The following is a 25402-nucleotide window of genomic DNA, read 5'->3' as shown; positions in this document are numbered from 1 at the left end:
GACTGTATAATTCTCTCGCGGTTCAGGTAGTCTCAGGAGTGAGAGACTCCCTGTCTTATGTCCTTCATAAACTAGCCTTTACCATCACTTATATTTATTATTTGAAGTTATTATAAGTTCTAAATATTATATAATGTGTATAACAAGAAACACATTGGATGATGACAGGGCTATATTTTATGTACATACATCTCATAACAGTTATCAGGACGAAAGAAAATATTTATCCTTCGTGTCCTAAAATTAGACAAACGTATAGACAATGACACAAACTATTGAGTAAAACGAACAAATATTTTCCTTTTTTCATTTGGACAAAACATGAGCCACTTGTTCTCAGGGGGCGATATAGTTATTTACAAAGTTACCTCATCAACTAACACAGTGAACTCTAAGACCGATGCATGACGCAATGAGGAGGTAACTTGTACCTCACACACAGGTAACACACCTGTACCTCACACACAGGTAACACATCTGTACCTCACACACAGGTAACACACCTGTACCTCACACACAGGTAACACATCTGTACCTCACACACTCTTAACCTTAATCGCATTCTCTCTTATACTACATAACACAATGACTGTTTATGCGTTACATAATCTTTCACTGTGATAAAATTCCATCTTACCAACTTATAATAATTTACCCTGTTGAGCGATGCATGAAACCTTTTTATTATTACCGTATGACTGTATTATAAACTTTCATTCAATAACAAAAATAAACTATTACTTATTTTTAAATACGGGGTAGTTATATAGTATTCCCTCCCATGATAATTTAATATACACATCACACTGCTTAGCGTATATACATATATATATATATATATATATATATATATCGCCTGATCAATTGTCACGAGATGACACACAAATGACCGGCCATGATACCTCCCTGGGTACTGAGGGCTCATTATAGTGTTTATCCACACAGTCCCTAACGGGCATTCACGCCTTTAGAACCTATTTTTACTTTCATCGTGAAAGAAGCTTCCATAAGTCGTTTTGGATTGAAGTATTAACACTGAAAGTAGTTGCCATCGGCTAAACAATGCGGATACAGCACCATGACTGCTATTCCTCACCACAAGGATGTAATGTGTCCGGCAATAGACAGCACAGTTAAGTACCCGTTCACAGCTGGGTGGACTGTAAGTGCCCCAGGCGACTCCTTGGGTAGGAGGTAAGTCCACTTAGACGCTGCTCCCCGTGGGTTATATACAGATGAAAATACAGTTTTTGTTCTTAGATTAAGGTAACTACATATCGACTTATTATTTACTTAATGCATTATTATATCTGCTCTCTGACTCTCAAGTTACAAGTAAAACTGATTACTGGCAAAAGGTTGTCATAAAACAACCCTGCAGTAAATGGATGGAGGTGATATTCGCCATATGTCAGATTGTAAACAATAGTCTTACTAAACTATGAAAACCCTTATTGTTAAAGTATATCTTTTACATTATAATTAATGCAATACAAAAACATTATACTGTAACAATTGGTATTGGAATTTGTATCCATTATAAAGATAAAATCCAACCCAAAAATATCAGCTTTTACCTTTAACTTTTTCACTGAAGACAGCAATAAAACTTAACACTGTAATGATGTTGTGACTCGTCTGGGAATTATTGAAGAAATACATCAAACGTCAAAGTAATGTCTGTTGAAGAGTTTGACAAAGTAGAGTTTATCATTACTGGACCCTTTACATTCAGTTTTTAATATTTGAAAACACGAGAGTAATTTTCCTGCATCACTGATATATGTCAGGGTAGGTATGACTTTGGTCACCTCTACACACTCCATTTAGCAGATATGCTTCTTTGTCAACGACCATTCTTCAATTAGTTGTCTCTCGTGTCTTTGGTGTACCTCTTTGTCCAGGAATAATGTTCATACTTTTCTGATAAGCGTCTTTGTGCGTTGTAGTTCTGACCTCCAGAGCGGCTGTTAATTACTTCTGATGGGCGTCTCGGGCCGTTGTAATTAATTCCTTCATCTGGCGCCTGTGATGGGCGTCTCGATCCGTTGTAATTAATTCCTTCATTTGGCGCCTGTGACGGACGTCTCGGTCCGTTGTAATTAATTCCTTCATATGGCGCCTGTGATGGGCGTCTCGGTCCGTTGTAATTAATTCCTTCATCTGGCGCCTGTGACGGACGTCTCGGTCCGTTGTAATTAATTCCTTCATATGGCGCCTGTGATGGGCGTCTCGGTCCTTTGTAATTAATTCCTTCATCTGGCGCCTGTGATGGGCGTCTCGGTCCTTTGTAATTAATTCCTTCATCTGGCGCCTGTGACGGACGTCTCGGTCCGTTGTAATTAATTCCTTCATCTGGGGCCTGTGATGTGCGTCTCGGTCCTTTGTAATTAATTCCTTCATCTGGCGCCTGTGATGGGCGTCTCGGTCCTTTGTAATTAATTCCTTCATCTGGCGCCTGTGATGGGCGTCTCGGTCCTTTGTAATTAATTCCTTCATCTGGTGCCTGTGATGGGCGTCTCGGTCCTTTGTAATTAATTCCTTCATCTGGCGCCTGTGATGGGCGTCTCGGTCCTTTGTAATTAATTCCTTCATCTGGCGCCTGTGATGGACGTCTCGGTCCTTTGTAATTAATTCCTTCATCTGGTGCCTGTGATGGGCGTCTCGGTCCTTTGTAATTAATTCCTTCATCTGGCGCCTGTGATGGACGTCTCGGTCCTTTGTAATTAATTCCTTCATCTGGCGCCTGTGATGGACGTCTCGGTCCTTTGTAATTAATTCCTTCATCTGGCGCCTGTGATGGGCGTCTCGGTCCTTTGTAATTAATTCCTTCATATGGCGCCTGTGATGGGCGTCTCGGTCCTTTGTAATTAATTCCTTCATCTGGCGCCTGTGATGGGCGTCTCGGTCCACTGTAATTAATTACTCCACTTGGCGTCTGTGATGGGCGTCTTTCTCCAGCATTATTTCTTGCTGGTGTCATTTCTTCGGTGAACATGCTTGAGTTAGGTCTCTTAATATTTATTTCGTCCAAGGCAATGTCTTCCCTAGGTCCTTGTTCGTGGGATAAAGATTCCTTATTCCCGGGAGTTTGTTGCTGGTTCACATACCTGAAAATATTTTTGTCTTATAATTTATTCCTGATTTAATTGTAAGTGATTTATTAGTAGATACTTTATGTTGTGCGTATACAAAAAGTTGTCAAAGACATAATGAAAAGTTGACCCACATGTGAATACAGAATTATGTCGGGCCCATACAGGACGTCTTAGTATGATCTGGCAGAAGCAAGAAAGAAGTAAAATTGACATGTAATGTACAAGCTTGGTGTATGGTAAAAATAAATGTAAAGAGATTTAATGGTTCAAAATGTGTCTGTTGTTTATTGAGAACAGTGATAAACGTGTTTTCTGTGGTCTCGAGGGACACAGAACAAACAGGTTGAATCGTGGTGCAGAAGGACCAGTTCAGGGCGGCGTTGCAGGGGATGGCTTACATGATAGACAATGGAGCATTACCCTGCATACCTGAGGATTCCAGTGAACATGCTAGACCACCCAGAACGGAGTAGTTGACAGTGTGAAAATGTGTTGCACATAACTTGCAGGTAATTAATGGAAACCATATCATTTCCAAGCGAGAACCATTAATGTTTGAAATAAGATTGAACATTTGGGAGAGCGAGAGGGTTGAGAAAGATGATTAGGTCAGGGAATAATGGGAGGATGAGGTGAATGAGTACTGAAGATCGGTAAGGACACTTGAGAGCGGAGGCGATACTGTAGGAAAAGAATGACTGAGGTTCAAGAGGAGTTTAGTTGGCTTAGCTGAGGAAGTGTTTGGGAGAATATCAAGTTAAGGGTGTAAAGGGAAGAACCAGAAACAGTTCTGATGGTGACGAAATGAAAACGAGCGTGAAGTAGAAATGGGGAGGTAAGGTATAGGGAAATAAGGTTAAGAGTGATGGACACAAGGATAAAGCACAAATATATAGAGAAAAAAGAAGATAACAGAAGAGTTAGCGATGAAGGTAAGAGGTGAAGCAAGGGACAAGAAGTCAGTCATTAAATAACATTCACATTTTTGGGGCATCATTGACAGTTAATAAAATGTCCCAAGATGAATATTAATATTTACAAAATAAGACAAACTACTTACGGATCTGGATATTGAGAGTAAATATTTTGACTTCGTTCCAAAGGGGTATCCTTCCTGGAGATTGGGGGAGTTTTCCTTGACTTGTTTCTGTAAACATAAACGCTGGAAGCCACGAGTATCACAACAAGCAACACACCGCCAACAGACGCCCCGATTATTATTGCAGTGTTATTGGTATTGTTATTGTTGTCTGGTGGTTTGGTGGTGACGATAATTTCAGCTGCATCACCATAACCAGCGCCATTACCAGCCTGGAGGGGTAAAGGGTTACAGTTAAAAGGTGGATGTGATGGAACACTCGGCCACTAACAACAGGAACAAGATCGAAAAGGTTACATAACAGACTGGATGGAGGGTCAACAGTAGTAGGAAGTGACTGTAAGAAGAACCATTTAATACCGTGAGAAACTATAGTTCTCTCCGGTCACGCTGCTTCTGTAATAATAAAACAAATGAAAAATCATCGATATTATCATCAACCCCAAAAGAACTTTAGTAAATAATTAGTCAATAAATATTCATGGTTTGGCTGTACAGATAGATGTATGATCTCTTCAACTCGTTAATACAAAACCTTATACCTTACATCTCCCTCCGCTTAACATACTCATACAGTCACACGTGGGAAGAATTAATGAAGAATGTAGTAATTATTCTGAGGTTTATATCAGAACCTGTATTGTACACAGGTAAAACAATGTAAACAATTTTACCTGTGGTCCAGTGGATAGCTGCCTGACTGCCAACCTTGGTGGACCGGACTGAATCCCGTAACCCACGGGGGAAACTTTCTGACGATTTTATAATAATGGACAGAAAGAGACATTAATCTTACCATCAAGTCAAAGGTATAATTTGTGGAGGGCTTCAGGTTGGTAACTGTGTATGCCCTTTTAGATTTGGGCAGGACAATGCCTTCATCCTCCGTGTTGGGTGGCCAGGTTAATTGCCAGTCTTCCAGTATTCCATTGAGTTGGTCAGGTAAAGACCAGCTTAAGGTGACAGTGGTCTGAGTCTTGTTTTCGATCTTCAGATTTTTAGGTTGAGAGGGTTCTGTTCATGTTACAGGAAGATAGAAGATGAAGGAAGAAAGAACATTAGTAAAAAGGATTTCTTTCATTACCAATATAGTAATGTTCAAGTTGTATTGCCACATATTCTGAATGAATTATACGTAAATTTGTTGATCCTGTATTAAGAAGGTAAACCTGATAAAGACGGTATATTAAACCTTTTATGTGTAGAGATAACTGGAGGAGTCTCCTCTTAACACTGAAATATGACGACCTCTTTATAAACTGACTGACAGATAAAGGGGTGACGGATGGCAGTGTGTACAGACGGACACAGTGAGGAAACCAATACTTTCCTACCATTAGGTGAATGTTGAGATAGCAGACACGTGCTTCACTACTTAAAATGGTGAGGTAATGTACATTTGAGATACGTAACTTTCATCTACTGAAGCGAGACACTGAAGCACCCAACATCTACCTTCATATATCAAACACTAAAGCAGCAGACATCTAACTTCCTGCTAAATCACGTTGAAGAAACAGACACTTACTCTCTGGTCTGGTGGTACTGGTGCAGCAGGCCGTATTGCTCCCTGCTTCATCAACGCGTAAGCAAAAATCAAACTCCGTCTCTGGTTCAAGGCCACGTAACACCGTGGTGAGGTTTCCCCCACCTTTCATAGTAGTGCTGTTGGAATCTGTGAAATACCCAATTCTCAGTGACCTGAACCTTCACACATATTACTCGCACTGTGCAGAAAATATTTACAACATCATTTAAAATATATTATCTTGTTTTAGTGAAGTATTAATATATTACGGTCTTCAAAAGTTATAGAATAAAAAAGACTGAACGCTCATGGGTCTTAGTATGACAGTAATGTTCTCCCAGCTCTATCTTCTCGGACCTCTCCCCTTGATATTCCTGTTTCTGCCTCTAAAGATTTTAAAGAATAATAATAACAATAATAATAACAACAATAATAATAATAATAATAATAATAATAATAATAATAATAATAATAATAATAATAATAATAATAATAATAATAATAATAATAAAAATAATATTAATAATAATAATAATAATAATAATAATAATAATAATAATAATAATAATAATAATAATAATAATAATAATAATAATAATAATAAAGACTAACTGTGATGGCCATTCCACTGAACAGTTGTTGTCCAGTTCATAAAGTATTCGTCCACCGGGCAGTCACGTACGGCGAGGGACCAGGAGATGTGAGCTTCCCGAGAATTACTGCCGTCACAGTTCAGGCTGGAATCTGTAACTGTATTATAAGAAAATGTCAGTCTGGACACGAACACATTAAACAGCGAAAATATTGCCTGAATATATCGTATATGAACAATGTACACGATCATAGACGAATAACGATAACGAAAATACCATGAAATATAAACCGGTTTAACCTTAAGATCATTAGAGCTTTTGTGTTGCTTTGTTTTGTAATAAATGACAACACTTAACACTAAGGTGGATCAATGACAATCACAGGCGACATATAACAAAGAACATGAATAACAGCACAAATTTACACTGAATTTTGTATTATTAATCAAAACAAATAAACACATCATCACTAGAGACCCTCCGAGGGAAACTTGTTGGGCTATATTACAAAAATAATGACTGACAGAATTTAGTGTCATACTTTCGACACCTAAAGAAAATACTTTATAAGATCATACAAACTTCCCTTCCTATAGCATAAAGAAAGTATAGCCAATATTTCCCTCAAGGTGGTAGTTTACAATATACATTTTGATGCGAACAAATACACTTACCGAAATTTGGGATAAATGTTTTTTTTGTAGGGGATTCCTCCCCCCAATCTACTGTGTGAGCTGAGACGCTGACGGTGTAGTTCTCACACGGAGTTAGATTATTGATTGTGTGTGAGCAGCAACTTTCTTTGGGTATTTTGGTGTTAGTAGGAGTACCTTTTGAGTCAGTCCAAGTGATTCTGTACTCGTCAATTACGCCATTCTTTTCTTCAGGTTCAGTCCAGTTAACAATGAGAGAAGTTTTATCGTTGTGCAGGTTTAAGAGTTCAGGAGGTCCTGGAGCTGAAAGTCATTAAACAAATATAATATGAGACGATACTGCAGTCAGTATATATGGGAGAAGGTTATGTGTATGAAGCTCTTATATCATTAAGAATTTTATGAAGGGAGTTTTAGTCTTAACTACTTACTATCTACTGGTGCAACAGATCCTCTCATAGTATTAGTTATCAATGTTAACCCCTAGTGAGTTACTTACTTATGAAAACTTAAATAATTACGAACTTTAACACAGAAATACGCAAACCTACCAGAAAACATCTTAAGTGACTTACTAGCCTGTGGAGTGACTCGTTGGCAGCACCCAGTGTCGCTGGTGTAACCATCCACACTTACACACACGCTGTACTTTGTATAAGGCAGAGAGTGCGGCAGCTCATAGCTTAATGGGTCTTCATTCATCCAGTCCATGGAACAACTATTAGTATCTGGAAGAAACAATGTATTAAAAGATAACCATTAAGAAATAGAATCTTAATTTACGAAATTTTTATTCTCTTGATAATAACAACATTAGTGCAACATTTCTTCTACCAGCAAGTAGTCTAATAATTTTTAATTAAATTTCTCTTTAAAGTAACAGACTTGGAACTGTCTATCATTATAAGACATTTCATCAGAATACCTGTATCATCGGACCACAATGATGTGCCGCTCCAGCTGATGTTGTAGGTGGGCGGCGGGCATTGCTCAGGAGGTGGTACCCAGGTCACCATTACATTAGAACCATTAAGGTCACACTTCACGGAGCTGGGTATAACTATGGTGATACACAAGATGGCTTAGGTCACATGGGTTACCGTTGAAGTGGTGTGTATGTATATAAATATATTTAGGGATTACTGTAGTGAATCAAATCAACCAACTTAGGACACTTACCACTATCATTGAGAAAAACAGGGAGTGGGTCAGTCGCTGTCCCCCACCCTGCCACAGTCGCCGCCGTGACGGTAATATTGTATAGTTTACATTGCTGTAGTCCTTGAATGTTGACAGTTGTGGTTTTTCCATCTACAGTTGTGTCGTTTTCACTGCCAGAGATGATATAGTTTACGATTTTTCCATTGGCTTTCTGAGGCTTCTCCCAGGTGACAGATACTGCGTGGTCAGCTGTTGTAGCTCTCACGTTGACAGGCGGCCCCGGCTCTAGTATGTCCAGGTACAGTTCATGTTAACAATAATAGTTAAACTGTAGTTCTCAAAGGCGCTCAATACAAACTTTCCCATTTACTTCTCCAAGACATGAAAACTTTATCGGAATCTTAGTAAGAGTAATAAAATATATCAAGAATAGAGAATAAATTCTTCATTAGTATGTTATCCTACACACGCTTGTATACACTGTCCAGTGTGAGGAAGCCCAGGCAGTAACTTTAGGCAGGAGAATGTTGGCGCCTGGTGAGTGGAGTTTAGTGAAGCTCCTGGCAAGTTTTTCTTATATCTTTAACTTACAGTTTCTCTCAATCTGTTTTCCTTAACTTTGACATAAATATTAATAATTTTATGGGCATATTTATTTTCAACTTGTATAGTAGGTAGTTGAAGGATGACAATAGTTTGCTATTCTTGGAAAACGGATTTAATGTCATTGTACCAGATAAAATACAAAGTGCAATAACAGCATTCTGATGAACCTCTTCAAGAAATTTAGAACTCACATTTTAGCAGAAAACTTATGATATAATTAGCCTTAAAGAACGACTCCTCGGTTGTTAACGAGAACTGTTCCTTCCTCTGTTATTGATTCAAATGGTATAGATATAAGAGTCATCATCTGAAGTTTGTTTTATATCAAAGATGATTATGGACAACTAGTAACTTCATTAACAGTTGCGTAAAAATTAATTACTCTAATTGCATGAGTTTTAAGATTATGTCACTAATTATATTACTAAACTTTAGCTTCTTCAAGGAGGTGGACTGAAAATATCCCGTCACTTATCGAACATAAATGTTATTACGATTATTTACCAATTATACCATGATCAATGATACACGGAACTAGAGATTTATACATAAGGTTAAGTTATTGGTCAGCATTACCACCAACAACAGTGTATGGACCACAACTAATACCTGTGTGTGGACCACCAACACCAGGGTGTGGACCACCAACACCAGGGTGTGGACCACCAACACCAGGGTGTGGACCAGCAACACCAGGGTGTGGACCACCAACACCAGGGTGTGGACCACCAACACCAGGGTGTGGACCATCTACACCAGGGTGTGGACCATCAACACCAGGGTGTGGACCACCAACAACAGTGTGTGGACCACCAACACCAGGGTGTGGACCACCAACACCAGGGTGTGGACCACCAACACCAGGGTGTGGACCATCAACACCAGGGTGTGGACCATCAACACCAGGGTGTGGACCACCAACACCAGGGTGTGGACCATCAACACCAGGGTGTGGACCATCAACACAAGGGTGTGGACCATCAACACCAGGGTGTGGACCACCAACAACAGTGTGTGGACCACCAACACCAGGGTGTGGACCACCAACACCAGGGTGTGGACCACCAACACCAGGGTGTGGACCGATAGTGCCTGAGATGAATTCATTGGTCAAGGTTTCAGGGATAATGATCTTCATAAAATGAATCACTGAAAACTAAAGTCAACTTGACGAAGAGTGAGAAGCTGTACACAAATACCCGGGATATTAACAAAAGATTTCTCATGTACATATTCATCTCTGACCTTGACCTTTGACCTTGTATTATGGGGAACCTTCCTCTCCCTTAGGGCAGTAGAGGTAATGTGAGAGCCACCGGTGTGTTGAATCTGGAGTTACAGTTCACAAACCCAAATTCTCTGTACAGCAACAATGACCTTGACCTTACGCCCAATAACTCTAAGAGTTGTTGCAAAGTTTATATCCATATCGGCCAGGTAGTTGTGACGTAATGCTTATCTAAATACGGAGACGCAAGTTATGGCTCGGATAATGAAATTAAATATTGAATCGTCTTCTGGTCAAAGACACCATCCAAACTGTGAGTTGTTGCCACTGATGTAAGTATTGTGTTGTGGTTGACGGTGGAGTACAGTGTATCATCTACACATAAATCAACACTAATAAAGAGAGTCAACTTACTGTCCTGTTGTGTAACATTCCAGCATGTTAGAGGTGGACCAAAACCTGCATCAGTGGCTGCTGCAATATCAACTGTGACGTTGGCGTACGGAGGAAGGCCTCTCAGAGGAGTTTTTGTTACGGTACTGAATGTTTCACCTGAGTCGTGCTCGTCATCCCACAGACTGGACCATGACCAGCTGATATTGTAGTTTCTAATATGACACGCTGTGTCTGGCGCACTCCAGGTAAGATACATCGAGTTTGTGGTAATGCGGTCAAAGTCACAGTTCAGTGGTGGTGGCGGTACTGAGGAAAGATGTGAAAGACTTAGTTGAGGTACACACACACACATACACACACACACACACACACACACACACACACACACACACACACACACACACACACACACACACACACACACACACACGCACACACACACACAATCTCGCACACTCACATACAACACAGAAACACACATAAACGCACACAAACACACGCACAGACACACATACACACATAAACACACACATACACATATGCACCCAAACGGACACACACACACACACACACACACACACTACCTGACTACCTATAAAAAAGTAGAGACGCTGTTAGGTTAGGTTAGGTTAGGTTAGGTTAAACTAAAGATATATTTGTGGACCGCACGCTATCGTTGCCAAATATTTCTGTACAGTATTTATAGTTGATAATATTCAAGTTAACATTATTTACTTATTATGACCTACCACAACAAACAAGTGTCTCTTAATGTTAAAGTTTCATCTTAAACATAATAGAAAAATAAGACTTGATGAGAGCAACACAACTCTTACCTGAAGCTAATGTTATGCCAGACGTAGGGGGAGAAGGATACTGTTTACTTTCGTAATGAGACGCTACAGTATAAAAATATGTTTTACAAGGTTGTAGTTCATCTATTAAACAGTAGGTGGTATATGCCAATTCGTTAAAAGAATCTCTAACATCAGTGACTTCATAGTACTGAGGTTCTTCATCAGGTGGGTCCCATGACACGTTGAGGGCGGTGCTTGACACTGCCTCCACTATCACGTTGAGGGGCGGCCCTTCTGAGGGAGACAATAGGTGTGAGAGGTGGTGCTGGATGTGAGAAACACTTTGGTAATTTTTTTAAAGAGGAAGGGAGTATGTGTATGCTTGTGTGTGTCTCGGAAAATGTACAGTAGTCAATAATGATGATGATGCCATAATGTGTTTACTGCCATCGGGAATCTGTTGTGTTAGAAAGTAATGATCTTACTAGTTAGGTGAGAGTTAAACAAGGGAGTTAGACAAGGCAGCGTGAGAGGTGATGAAGGAATAACAGTTAAGAGAAAAAAAAGTAGTAGTAGTAGTAGTAATAGTAGCATTATTATTGTTGTTATCATTACTATTATGAAAGGTTTCAGTGCAAAAACGAGAAGAAACATAAATTGAACTTACAAGTTAGGTGAGAACAAGGGGTTTATATACATAACACCTGGTAGTTACACTCTCGGCCGTCTTGTAACTGACTGACGCTGTTCATCTTACAATTGATAACACAATTGTAAACACCTCATTCAAGATTATTTTGCGATGTTTCAAGTGTATTGTAACCCGAATGTAAGCATTGTGTTATAAGTCTTCCTGCGGGTCAGTTGGCCAATCACAGTCAGGTTGGGTTCACAATAAACAGACAAAACAAGACAAAAATATGTTGGCAACACTGCCGGTCATATGGTAATTGATCCTCTAATATGTTCAATAGCAGAACGATAGAAATACTGTAAGAAATTAAGTTAGGGAGTTATAATATACATGTTCCATTTAATTTAGGATATATTTAGATAAAGTAATATTTAATAGTTAACTGAATTGTAAATAATTACTCCTAATTATAGTCTTGCCCAAGTCTACATTCCTTTGTCTGTGCGCGCATCCTACCAGCTACCGTTGGATGTCAAATTACCTGCCATCGTCAAGTCCTTAACGATCGTGACCAGAGAAACACAACACTCACCACCGCCAACTGAGCTCAACCATTAATTCCTGACCTCAGCAAACCTTGAGTATCAATTTCTAGTGTAGGATATTTAACTTTTTACTTTGTACGTAGTTTGATGTAATCTAAATTCCGACATTGCCACTTAAGGTAATCACCCATTTAGAGTGTTTATTTAATTTATTTAACGTAATGTAAATATCTCTTGTCCTGATATCAACCAATTTAGGGCTGGTCACGTCTGATGCACAAAAGTACAATGGATTGAATTAGAGCATCCACACTGGTACTGTCTGCTGGACCTTTGTCTGGTCCAGTCACCTCTCATAACCCGGACGGTCAACAAGGGTGACTGTGATATTGAACGACTGGTATATCTCGTGGAAGAGACGCGGACGATTTATAATATAATTGTTCAATGAAGGAGCTTAGGAACAGAAGAACTCTGAATGAGCTGTGGAAGGATTATAACAAATAAATTAAAGTTTTGGGTAATTTTTTATATATATATATTTTCTTTATTAACATGTACTGTATACACGGTAACCTTGTCGGGGTGGATCCACCGGCCATTTTACTGGCTGGTAGAGATAGTAAAATAGATATCATTGTTAAACAAATTCCTTACTGAACATCTCGTTGGTAACTGAGTGCCTAAGTTCCGTCTTGTCTCGTCTTGTCTGTTCAGTGTGAATTCAGCCTTACGCTCTCAAAACAAGCCGACCAATCAGAAGCTAAGGATGTCAACTGGCCTGACGGCGCAAGATTTATAGATAAAAGGAGTTTACGAAGCTTAAAAATATGTAAAATTTATAATAAAATACTTTAATTATACCCTACATACCGACTGAAGAAACTACATACACAGTTTATAATAACAAGTACAAATGATAGTAAGTCGTTCTTCGCTTTATAAAGGTGTCTAATTCCTCGCACAGATAAAAAAAAATTCACCTAGAGGAAATACGTAGAGCCTCAACAGTTGTTCATCACTTATATTACGAAGGTCCAGAGAGTTTCGCCACCTCCTTTCACGTTGCAAAGCTTGATCGGTTAAACATACACATCAATCAACTCCATCTTGGCTTTTAGAACAAACAGCTGCTTTTTATAAGATAATTTTTAACATTAGACTTTATCTCTTAATATTATGTCCCATTGAAATAATATATGAAACTTATTTTATGCAGTATATTAACTGATAAAAGATCTTTAACGAGGTTTATCATAGCTTGGAAGGCATATATAGTACTGTTTAAGCAATCTGGAAATATACCACGCTATGTCGGGGGTTTATTCCGTTACAGGAGCTCCGAAGGTTCTGTAAGTTACAGTCTCCAGACATAACAGGACGTCACAATATGGCGAAAGTATTGTTTTGTGCATCGCTACGGAGAGGACATACTGTACATCCTCCAGGCTCCACTTAAGAGTCAATTGGGTGATACAATCTTGCAAATACTTTTTTTTCAGTCCATATTATTATTTATTTTTATTTTTTAGATTTTGTTTCAATAGTTCTGAGTCCTCGTAAGATTTAGTTTCCGCCCCCTTTTGTGTCATCATTAAATTTATTTATGTTGCTGTCAACGCCTAAATCTGTTTCGTTCACGTGGTTGGAAAGTGCGGGTCTTGTAGTCCTGATGCAGCTGTGGAGACGAATAGCAACAAGTGGACGAGTGTGTGTGTGTGTGTGTGTGTGTGTGTGTGTGTGTGTGTGTGTGTGTGTGTGTGTGTGTGTGTGTGTGTGTGTGTGTGTGTGTGTGTGTGTGTGTGTGTGTGTCCAAGATCAGGTAAAATAAATGGACCTATTTGTGTCTCAGAACGACAACCGTAACAACAAGAACACACTTGACCTCACAGCTACACGTTAATGTGTCTTGGACGTTGTTTATAATGTGTGATGTGGGACCAGTCTGTCTCTGCCTCCCGGGAGAAAAACCTCCTGATTGACGCCATCAGGTTCTAGGAATAACATTGTTGTCGAGAATCAAGATTAGATATTATGTAGGCAATACACCGCTTGACAACTGCGCCACAACATGCACTCCTTCAGCCGAAAAGTGAAAGACTCTGATATTATCCCAAGTTGATGACAAGTATTCACACTGACTGGGACAAGATACAGTACAAACTGGGGCTGAGAAAACATCAGCAAGACGGTCTGTCAGTTATGGCTAAACCAGCCGCGTTTTGGAGCGCCCCCGGAATCAGCTTGTTCAAGATAGATTATATTTAACAGAGGCAACGAAGATGGTGTTAAGACAGGTTCATAAAAAAAATCTACCCTCAGCTTGTAATTTGTATGTATTTTCTATATTATTTGATATTAATTTGCTACTAATAATTCTATTACTATTATTATTATTATTATTACTACTGCGACTACTAGTGCTGTTAATTGCACGATGAGTGTTTTAATGATACCCAAGACTCTCTCTCCATCCTGGCCACATCAACCATCATTCCTTATCACATCCGGTTGATAGTATTCTCTACTCTCTCACGTCTCTCATCTACAATCTACAACTCCCTAAATGTAGGAGAGTCATATGGAAGAGTACAGAGAGAGAGAGAGAGAGAGAGAGAGCACAACATCCGGACTAAGGTAATTTTTTTAGCTCTCAAACCATAGGCAACCCTCTCACCACCACTACCTCCCCCTCACCACCCGTACCTATCCCGTCACCACCACTACTACCTCCCCCCTTCACCACCATCACCACTACCTAGCCCTTCACCTCTACTACCACCTCCCCCTCACCACTACCACCACCCCCTCACCGCCACCACTACCACTCCCCTTACCACCACTGCCTCTCCCTTCACCACCACCACCACCCCCTCACCACCACTGCCTGCCCACTCCACCTACCAGTTGTTATCACCAGTAATCTTAGTTATCAATAATAGCTGCGGCCTCCTGCAGCTTCAACACAATCATAACAGAAGTCTTCGTAGCGCTCTATCTCCCTAGGTCACTCTGGTTCATTTTGACTTATAAAAACAAACAACAACATAATTATGAGACACATGCGAGTAACTTTTATTGTAGTTACACATTCACCCAAGGACGCATGTGATCACTGAATGCGCGCAAGTAGTCATACAAGCAAACAAGGAAACACACACACACACACACACACACAGCAACACTTTATACATGTAAACATGCCAAAAAGTTCTTTCCCTCTTCTCTCTCACACATACATACCATCCCTCACCCCCACACAAGAGCGAGTTTAATATAATAATAATAATAATATTAATGACAGATAATTCTTTTAGATAACAACGAGAACTGGACCACAAAGGCCTCCGACTGACTACTGTATCACCACATCACAACGTCACCAGCACACGGGTACTCCAGCTAGTGCGTATATATATATATATATATATATATATATATATATATATATATATATATATATATATATATATATATATATATATATATATATATATATATATATATACAGTATAAATAAATAATATATAAATAATAATACTGATCAAAAACAATATTTTCTTGGAACACTTTTTATATTATTGAATGATCTTTGACAAAAAATTAAATTCACATTACCGATATTTAACGGACACACCAAAGCCAATTAACACGGTCCTTGATGTCTTAACTTATGACCCATCTTCTTGTGTCACGCGCGCGTGTGTGTATTGTGTGTGTGTGACTCTTCTCCAATAGGAAGCCATATTTTAGTGTGAGCAACACGACACGACTCACCTTCCCCATACGTCAAAGAGGCAAATCCTTCATTCTCCTTCTGAAAATGAAATCGGGAAAAATTTGTTAATAATAAAATCTCAAAATCTGTAAATGTTTACATAAAGTTGTGATTTAACACAATACATTTTGGTAATCTACACTCTGAACCCCGGGTTGAGTAATATTTTTTTTTTCAGTTTCGAGCGAGGATTCGAACACTGAAATTCCAGCCAATCACATTTCAGTTACACTAATACGACAGCCAACCACCATCGAAAGCAATGTTTACAGCATTGTGACAACAGATATGGCACGACGCGTATTCTCAGAGGAGGAGAAATTTCTGCTTGTTAATTTGGCTGCGGAAAACAGTGTCATAGAATAAAAACAAAACAGACACAGCTTCGATTCTACGAAAGACAAACAAGTGGAAAGAAGTTACCGAATATTACGACGCAAATGACAACACCCAACGAAGAACGACACACCAGGTGGACCAAAGTGAAAGTCAAAACAAAGGTTGACAGGTGAGTTTTGCAATTATTATTATCATTTTACTCTTAATACTCTAGTCATATGGATAATGATGAGGGTAATAGTTAATGGTAATTGATAATAACTTAAGCTATCAGTGAAAGTATTATCGTTCATTAAACATAAGTTTAATACTTAAGAACATGCTACCGTGAGTGTCACACCTTCAGTTATTTCTCCTCCATCATTATTAAGTACAGGGTACATGAATGTATTTTGAATGTATTTCACAAGTTGTAGGGATCTGTTGACATTAATATTACATCGTCATTGTCAGTTAGATAATTATAGTACAGTCCTAACAAATTCAGATTGTGGGCCAGAGTTATACATCAATATTTTTTATAAATAACTACAATTGTACCAAGGTATTAATAAATAACATGCACGAGCATGAATGAGTAAAGTTACAGAAACAGTTATAGAAGAGGCTTAGAATTATGAGTGATATACTGTAAATATGCATTGAGAACAGCAAAATATTGAATTTTTTTTCTATTAAGAAGTAGACATGTGCTATGTTGGATGGCGGATCAACCGTTAAGCCTACCGCCAAGCTAAATTAAAACTAGGATCGACAGATCCGATTTCAATCCCTCTTAAAGCCTTTATGCGCCAGTTCACCTAGCGTTCTGAATACCGACAAGATTAGATACTAACTCGACCCTTGGTTTAAACCTGAGTGCGGGTTCAAATCACTATTCTCTATTCGGTCGTGTTCGTGGTACTTTTCTTACACAGTTCATTATGCAGGAGAATCAGCGTGAATGTTTCATATGTATTGATAGCTGTTAGGTCTTGCCTGTGTTATGTATCATAACTTCACGTTTCCTTCACTACGGGGACGGTATTTTCAATATTTCATTTGGCTAACACCAGACGATTTTATTCAACTCAGAGATGATTCTGTACACAAGGGGTTAGTAGACTGTTTCAACTAGCTGCAATATGTCACTTTTATGTACTTCGTTCTCTACATCAATTCAAGACAAGAGTCAGACACTGTGGACAAGACAACAAGAAGCAGTAAGAAGAGCTTGACGCTCTCCACATCAGACCTTCAGCGTGACTCACCTGCTGTTCCTCACTGTCCTCGGTGGCAGCAGCCAGAAGCAGGACGTACAGCAGCAGTAAAACCCTCGACCAGCACAGCATGTTGGTGGTGTGTGGCGCTGCAAGCTGTGATGGTATAGCTAGGGTGGTGACGGTAACCTTATCTGTGCCTGTACAGTTTATCATATCTAATTTTGAAGTGTTTCCGATAAACATAAACACATCGAAGAGTTGATGCTAATTTTTCAAATGCAAACTTTTTTTTCTCCAGATGGAAACTTGCTTTAACTATCTAGTTCATTTCTACGCTGATTTATGAAAGAAAAATCATACTCACCAGTTATCCAGCACTTAGGTCTTTATATTTACGTGTGAATAAGTCTAACTTTTCAGCTTTATCTGTGTTATCATGCTCGCCTTAAGCTGGACAAGCAGTGCTTGAGGTGCTCTTATGTTACATTACATGATGTGTGACCCTGACAGCCCAAACACTCACGCCCCATCCTTGAGTGAGCCTTGTACTGTACAGTACCTTAACAGGCTACGTCTCCAACACCAGAGAGTCTTGTTGAAAAACCTTAAAAAAACACTTAATAAAATGTTGTTTTATCTCCTGATAATAATGATATCATCGTACCGGACAGGTGACGAGGCGCTTCCACCATCACCACCATTGTTTTTGCAACCACCATTACCATCATCATCACCGCCACCATAATTATTAACATCACCACCACTATCACTGCCAGTACCACCAGCACCACCATAACCACCACCGTTAGCGCTACTACCATTGATGTTGCACCTGCCATCACTACCACCATTATTAACATTAATACCACCACCACCATTACCGCTACCACTATTGTCACCATTACCAGCGCTACAAGTGTGCGGTGATGCTGACTGCGGTGGTATGGTTCTGAAGTTCCTATACATTCAACACAATCCTAGAACTGTTGTCGGGTCAAAAGGCTGAAGTAAGAAGGTGGGGGAAGGGGATAGAAAAGGAACTGTGAGTGGAATATCTGGCACGCTCTCCTATATCTGGTAATCAAGCCATACGGATTACGGATTACGATTAAACCTTCAAAGAGAGGCGGCTCAAACATGGCCGCTAATTCACGTGCTGTATATCTTTACCCATCAAAATTTTACTAACCTATGAGACGATTATCACTAATTAACCAGTAGACAATTTTATCAACACATAGATATAGTATTCCAGAGTTTCACTAGCAGCTAAGAAGGAACCCAATACAATCTGAGAACAACATTGGTATATATATTTTTTATGCAGTGAAGAGGCGTAGCATGAGTAAGTCTTCCTTGGGTAACAATGATAAGTAGATGAAATAGTTACAATGACCCATAAGAGATATAATGACCAGAATTTTAACCTTTAAGGTATATAATGAAGTTATTATGATCTATGGTTGATATAACGAAGTGTATTTGTTGTTTTTTCTTTCTAACAACGAGATAGATAGGACAAAATATAATTAACTGATGATGATGCCAAAGTTACCGTAGTTATTTAGCCATAACGTGACATGTAGTACCTAGCAACAACAACAACAACAACAACAACAATGGTAATAAATACAACACATTAGTGGTTACCGTTTGTTAATTCTGATGTTAAATCCTAACTTCATTATGTGTTAAACAAAAAGTATGCAACAGTTAAATCAAGACATGGTCAGCATTTTCAGGAATTGATCCACTTGTTACTGGTCCATCACAGCTTGAATATCTCGGTCCATCATGGCTTGAACTTCCGGGTCCATCACAGCTTGAATATCCGGGTCCATCACAGCTTGAATATCCGGGTCCACCACAGCTTGAATATCCTGTTCAAAGTAATTTCTCAGACTCTCTTCCTGTTAGTCGTGGTACTTAAACTTTTGAAAGCATAGTAATCCCGTTCCATCTCCACCATGCCTCCACTTACACCCACCCCCCATCCTTAACATGCCTCCACTTACACCCAACCCCATCCCACATGCCTATTACACCCACCCCCATCCTCCAACACATGCCCCCACCCACCCACCCCCATCCCTAACATGCCTCCACCTACACCCAACCCCACCCACACATGCTCACCTCCACCCCCACCCCATCCTCCCACAACCTATGCTCCACCCACCACCCACCCCCATCCCCACATGCTAATCATGCTCCCCAACACCCACCCCCATCCCACAAACATCCCCTCCACACACCCACACCCCCCCATCCCCATGGTCCACCTGCACCCCCATCCATGCCCACTTGCCCCACCCCCCACGCCTCCCTACGCACCCCCATGCCAACGTACACCCCCCATCCCAACATGCCTCCACCACCCACCCCCATCCCAACGTATCCACCTCACCCACCCCCCATCCCACACCCAAGCCTCCACGCTACACCCACCCCACGTAACACTCCGTAACATCACCTGCACCCACCCATCACATCGCCCCTACACCCAATCATGCCCCTATCACCCACCCCCCCCATCCCAACATGCCTCCACCCACACCCACCCCCATCCCGCCCCCTCCACCACCACCTCACCAGCAACATATCCACCCACCCACCCCATCCCAACGCCTCCACTTACCACCCACATGCCTCACCCCCCACCCCATCCTTAACATGCCTCCACCCACCCACCCCCATCCCAACATGCCTCCACCACACCCACCCCCATCCTTAACGCTCCCACCACCCACCCCCATCCCAACATCCACCCACACCCACCCCCATCCCATGCACCTCACACCCACCCCCATCCCACCTGCACCCACGTCCACCACCACCCCAACATGCCTCCACCTACACCCACCCCCATCCAACATGCCACCCCCACACCCACCCCCATCCTAATGCGTGCCCACCCCCCCACCCCAACAGCCCCCACCGCACCAACATGCTCCACCCACACCCCCGTCCTAACATCCACGTGCCCCACCCCCCCCAACATGCCTCACACCCCCCCGTAACACACCCACACCCCCCCCATCCAAATGCCTACACCCCCCCATCGTAACGGCCCACCTGCACCCACCCCCATCATCCACACACCCCCCATCGCCTCCACCTGCACCCACCCCCATCCACCAACATGCACTCCACCACACCCACCCCCCATCCCAACATGCCTCCACCTACCACCCCACCCACATCCCCAGCATGCATCCCTGCCGCTTCCCCCCCCATCCAACATCACCTCACCCCCCCCATCCCCACACACCCACCCCCATCCTTAACATGCCTCCACCCATCACCACCCACCCACCATCCCTCAACATGCCTCCACCATCACACCTCACCACACCATCCACATCATGCACACCCATCCCAACATGCCTCCACCTACACCCACCCATCCCAACATGCCCCCACCACACCCACCCCCATCAGCAACATCCACCACCCACCCCCACCCATTCTAACGCTCCACCCACACCCCCCATCCCAACATGCTCCACCACCCACCCCATCCCACATGCCCCAACACCCTCCACCATCCCATGCTCCACCTCACCCACCCCCCATCCTTAACATGCCTCCACCTACACCCACCCTCATCATCACACATGCTCACCTACCACCCACCCCCCATCCTTAACATGCCTCCACTTACACCCACCTGACTACAGTGATGATATGGACCAAGGGACTGTTGTTAGCGATGTTTCTTGTCACAGTGTTCGAGTATTAACAACGGTTGTAATTTTGGTGGTGATGGTTGTGGTGGTGATAGTTTTGATATTGGTGATGATGGTGGTGTTGGTTGTGATGGCGGTGATGCTGATAGTGCTGGTGATGGTGATGGATGTGATGGTAGAGATGATGGTGGTAGCTTCTCGTCAGCTACAGGGTACAAGGCTCAATCAAGGATGGTGCGTGAGTGTTTGGGCTGTTACACATCATTTAATGTAACATAAGAGCACCTAAAGTACTGCTTGTTCAGCTTAAGGCGAGCCCTGCACCATCAGGCAATGATGTCACAGATAAAGCTGATAAGCTAGACTTATTCACACGTAAATATAAAGACCTAAGTGCTGTATAACTGGTGAGTATGATATTTCTTTCATAAATCAGCGTAGAAATTAACTAGATAGTTAAAACAAGTTTCCATCTGGAGAAAAATATATTTGCATTTGAAAAATTAGCATCAACTCTTCGATGTGTTTATGTTTATCGGAAACACTTCAAAATTAGATATGATAAACTGTACAGGCACAGATAAGGTTACCGTCACTATTCCAGCTAGTCCATCACAGCTTGCAGCGCCACACACCACCAACATGCTGTGCTGGTCAAGGGTTTTACTGCTGCTGTACGTCCTGCTTCTGGCTGCTGCCACCGAGGACAGTGAGGAACAGCAGGTGAGTCACGCTGAAGGTCTGATGTGGAGAGCGTCAAGCTCTTCTTACTGCTTCTTGTTGTCTTGTCCACAATGTCTGGCTCTTGTGTTGTTTTGTGATGAGCCAGGTGCTGCTACAGGCAGAGTGTCAGCACCACGCTGGTACAATTTTTGACACATCGTTGCTCAAATATTGAATGGTTGAAGGCATAATGTAGAGAATGGAGTATATAAAAGCGCTCTATTGCAATTAAGATATAATATACAGCAACAAGTGAAGGAGGGGATAATGCATAATAACACGTACAAGACATGATGCATACCAACACCTAGAAGACATGACACATAATAAAACTAAAGGAACATATCAGATGGTTCTCATACACAATGATCTATGGTTGAATAGTCCCACGTACACAGCAGTAAAGGTCTTAGGTTTCTGATGACGGAGCCAAATAATCTAGTAAGCATCCTACCCTACCATGTGCAACTTGAGCTATACCATTTGGGTGCTTTTATTCGCTCCACAAAGTATCTTACACAGGGAACCGATGAATTTCAAAATGTACGCTTCGGGTCCTGTTGTCTTGGTAGATTTGTCAAATTCCTTCGTCCGATGTATCATATTGTCTCACACAAAATCGTAAAGATGTACTTTGGAGTGAGTGAAAATCTATTATTGTACCCCTTCGCTGTTTTTCCTTCCAGCATGCATAACCATATCACCCTCGTCTGCCTTTCTATCACATTCAACTACATTCTTTCATCTGGTTAGCAAACAAAACTTATGAGAATGATGGAAGTATATTTTTGTGTACTTTAGTTATATATTATGTCATTATAATTTTCAGTTTTGTTTCATGTATAATTCTTGTCTCTTTTACGTATAATAGTTCCCTTTGTCTAGGAATATAATATTTATGTATAAGTATGTCAGGATTTATAATGAGTCACCAACATAAAATGAAAATATTTTTTGGGTTTAATTTTCAGAAGGAAGAGGAGGATGAAATTGACTATATGACGTTCGGGGAAGGTAAGTAATAAGTGTTTGCTTCTCACACACACACACACACACACACACACACACACACACACACACACACAAGCGTCGTGAGATACCTCTCTTGTTATGGAAGTATGAGGTTCTCCTTAAAGGTGATTTATTTACCTTGTTAGATTACATTAGTGTTGAAGCTGCCGTACTGATAAGGTGAGCCAGGTGACCGGTCCTAGGATAGTTGTGATCCACTAATGACCAGACGTGACTATACCTTCTGACCACTTCACTGAAGGATCACTTTTCATTGTGATTCTTCTCAATGTTTGGAACTATTTCTCGTCATATAAGTTTGAAAAATCTCAAGACAATTTATCTATTAATTATCAGTAATTTGATTATAATTTTTCCGACTGGAATATCTCAAAATTATCAGCAGTTATTGATAAAATTACAAAAAAAAGGTTAAAATTATGTTTTTGATCAGCATGTAACTTCAATGTGAATACTTGTCATCAACTTGGAATAATATCAGAGTCTTTCACTTTTCGGCTGAAGGACTGCATGTTGTGGCGCAGTTGTCAAGCGGTGTATTGCCTACATAATATCTAATCTTGATTCTCGACAACAATGTTATTCCTAGAACCTGATGGCGTCAATCAGGAGGTTTTTCTCCCGGGAGGCAGAGACAGACTGGTCCCACATCACACATTATAAACAACGTCCAAGACACATTAACGTGTAGCTGTGAGGTCAAGTGTGTTCTTGTTGTTACGGTTGTAGTTCTGAGATAAAAATAGGCCCATTTATTTGTACCTGACCTTGGTAAGTAACTGCGTTTACGTGTACGTGTGTGTGTGTGCGTATGTGTGTGTGTGGGAGGGACAGATAGTGAGGGTTGCGCTGATGAACACGTCATTTGGATACACTAAAAATTTCTTTCCATTTTACAAGTTAATAATCTTATCGTGATACTTTATGTGACACATCACGGCATGTTGGTCCATTCCTCAGTCTGGTCTCTGATTTCTTCCTCAGTCTATACGTATCATAATGTTAGCGTCATGTGGCAACAACTTTAATCATTCCATAACAACATAACTCACTGGAGAGAATATTCAGGACATAATCTTTGACTCACACCACCTGATGATTGAATACTCTAGTGCTACCTTAGGGGCTTCGGTTAGGTTAGATTAGGTTAGGTTTGCTTAAAATGAAAGGAAGAACTAGAGTGAAAAAATAAATCTTGACAAGTCTGTCCTTAGAATTCAATGGTCACAACTCGTATGGACGTCACCCCTCCCCCCTCCGCCTACCTCCTTCACTCAACCGCTTACAGCTGATGAACCTGGTATGTTATCCTCCATGATAAGTCGTTATCTCGATTGCTGGCTCTCTGCTGGGAAGGTTAACCGTTCATGCTGGCTACATATTGGAGCAAAGCGAGGTGGTGAGGGCTGGGGTTGAGGAGGTTCCTAATCACCTTCTCTCTATCCGTATAAAAAATTTACACAACATTATTGATTACATAGGAAATAACTGCCGGAGGAGTGGTCGTATATACATCATCATTTGTACACCCATTAGGAACTAAATGTAGGACTGTTTAAATCTAAAAACGTAAATTATGGTAACCTAACCTAACCTGACCTGAGCTGACTTGACCTGACCTGACCTTATCTAGCCTGACCTAACCTAACCTAACCAGACCTAACCTTATCTAGCCTGACCTAACCTGACCTAAGCTGACTTGACCTGACCTGACCTGACCTGACTTGACCTGACCTGACCTGATCTGACCTAACCTAGCCTAACCTAACCTGAATCCTGTTAATTAAAACTTCTACAGACTAACGTAATATGACCTAACATAACGAAACCTGTAAAAAACTAACTTAAATTACCTTAAACTGACCTAATTCAGCGTCAACATTCATACCCACAACGAATAGTATAACACAGTGTTTGGTCCCTGTGTTACAAGTGCACTAATGAGGGTCTAGTTCATCATCGTACCGTAACCTTAGTTAACTCTACATAACAGCTGCCTATCTTGATAAAATCACCACGAAGTCAAATGATCTGCAATAGCGATAGAATGATAGAAAATGTGATATAAATTACTGTACCTGTAGGAATCGACGCCATACTGTCCAGGTAGTGTAAACGAAGGTGCGGGCATTTATTATCAACAAGTTTTCTCATTCTGGCTTCTGTTGACCGACCTCACCCTTCCTCACTCTAGCTTAGGTCGTCGCTTCATTAGCCTTTATCTTCTATCTTGACAAAAGTCCTGATGTCGACAACCCTAACTTATTTTTTTTACATTCTTGTTCTTTCCATCACATTTTC

General features: G+C 40.9%; 2 protein-coding genes across 12 annotated transcripts in view; one reads left to right on the top strand and one right to left on the bottom strand.

Annotated features, from left to right (window-relative positions):
* Nucleotides 1-25402, top strand: part of LOC121872141 (receptor-type tyrosine-protein phosphatase delta-like) — a 56901-nt gene that overhangs the window by 15449 nt on the left and 16050 nt on the right. For 5 of the 8 annotated variants that reach the window (XM_042374813.1, XM_042374812.1, XM_042374816.1 and 2 more), the window contains exons 1-2: nucleotides 21941-22069; nucleotides 23041-23083. The exons of 2 other annotated variants lie outside the window; for them this stretch is intronic. In XM_042374813.1, the coding sequence (XP_042230747.1) occupies nucleotides 21989-22069; nucleotides 23041-23083 (124 nt within the window). In that variant the 5' untranslated portion in view covers nucleotides 21941-21988. Of the gene's footprint in view, nucleotides 1-21940; nucleotides 22070-23040; nucleotides 23084-25402 lie in introns of those variants that run through there. One more of the 8 variants, XM_042374814.1, reaches the window with a different exon arrangement.
* Nucleotides 158-17810, bottom strand: LOC121872139 (receptor-type tyrosine-protein phosphatase F-like). Of its 4 annotated transcripts, none has more exons than XM_042374805.1 (13): nucleotides 17706-17810; nucleotides 16116-16155; nucleotides 11199-11453; nucleotides 10381-10668; nucleotides 8151-8417; nucleotides 7897-8031; nucleotides 7547-7699; nucleotides 6993-7274; nucleotides 6338-6475; nucleotides 5726-5872; nucleotides 4994-5211; nucleotides 4159-4409; nucleotides 158-3110 (listed from the first exon to the last, which is right to left on the bottom strand). In XM_042374805.1, the coding sequence occupies exons 1-13, from the start codon at nucleotides 17784-17786 to the stop codon at nucleotides 1865-1867; spliced, it is 3501 nt and encodes a 1166-aa protein (XP_042230739.1). In that variant the 5' UTR covers nucleotides 17787-17810; the 3' UTR covers nucleotides 158-1864. The 4 variants fall into 4 exon arrangements, with proteins under 4 accessions (XP_042230739.1, XP_042230740.1, XP_042230741.1 ...); XM_042374806.1 differs by having other exon boundaries at nucleotides 11199-11450; XM_042374807.1 differs by lacking the exon at nucleotides 16116-16155 and having other exon boundaries at nucleotides 17690-17810.

The sequence above is a fragment of the Homarus americanus genome, unplaced genomic scaffold (assembly GCF_018991925.1).
Source record: "Homarus americanus isolate GMGI-L3 unplaced genomic scaffold, GMGI_Hamer_2.0 scaffold22069, whole genome shotgun sequence".
Classification (NCBI taxonomy): domain Eukaryota; kingdom Metazoa; phylum Arthropoda; class Malacostraca; order Decapoda; family Nephropidae; genus Homarus; species Homarus americanus.
This window is presented reverse-complemented; position numbering and strand designations above follow the sequence as displayed.

Coding starts and splice junctions, on each gene's coding strand:
- LOC121872139 (XM_042374805.1), bottom strand. CDS start 17,786: ATGCTGTGCTGGTCGAGGGTTTTACTGCTGCTGTACGTCCTGCTTCTG. Junction 8,032..8,150: donor TGTTTTTCTCAATGATAGTG/GTAAGTGTCCTA, acceptor GTATCACCATAG/TTATACCCAGCTCCGTGAAG. Junction 6,476..6,992: donor AACATTTATCCCAAATTTCG/GTAAGTGTATTT, acceptor CTTATAATACAG/TTACAGATTCCAGCCTGAAC.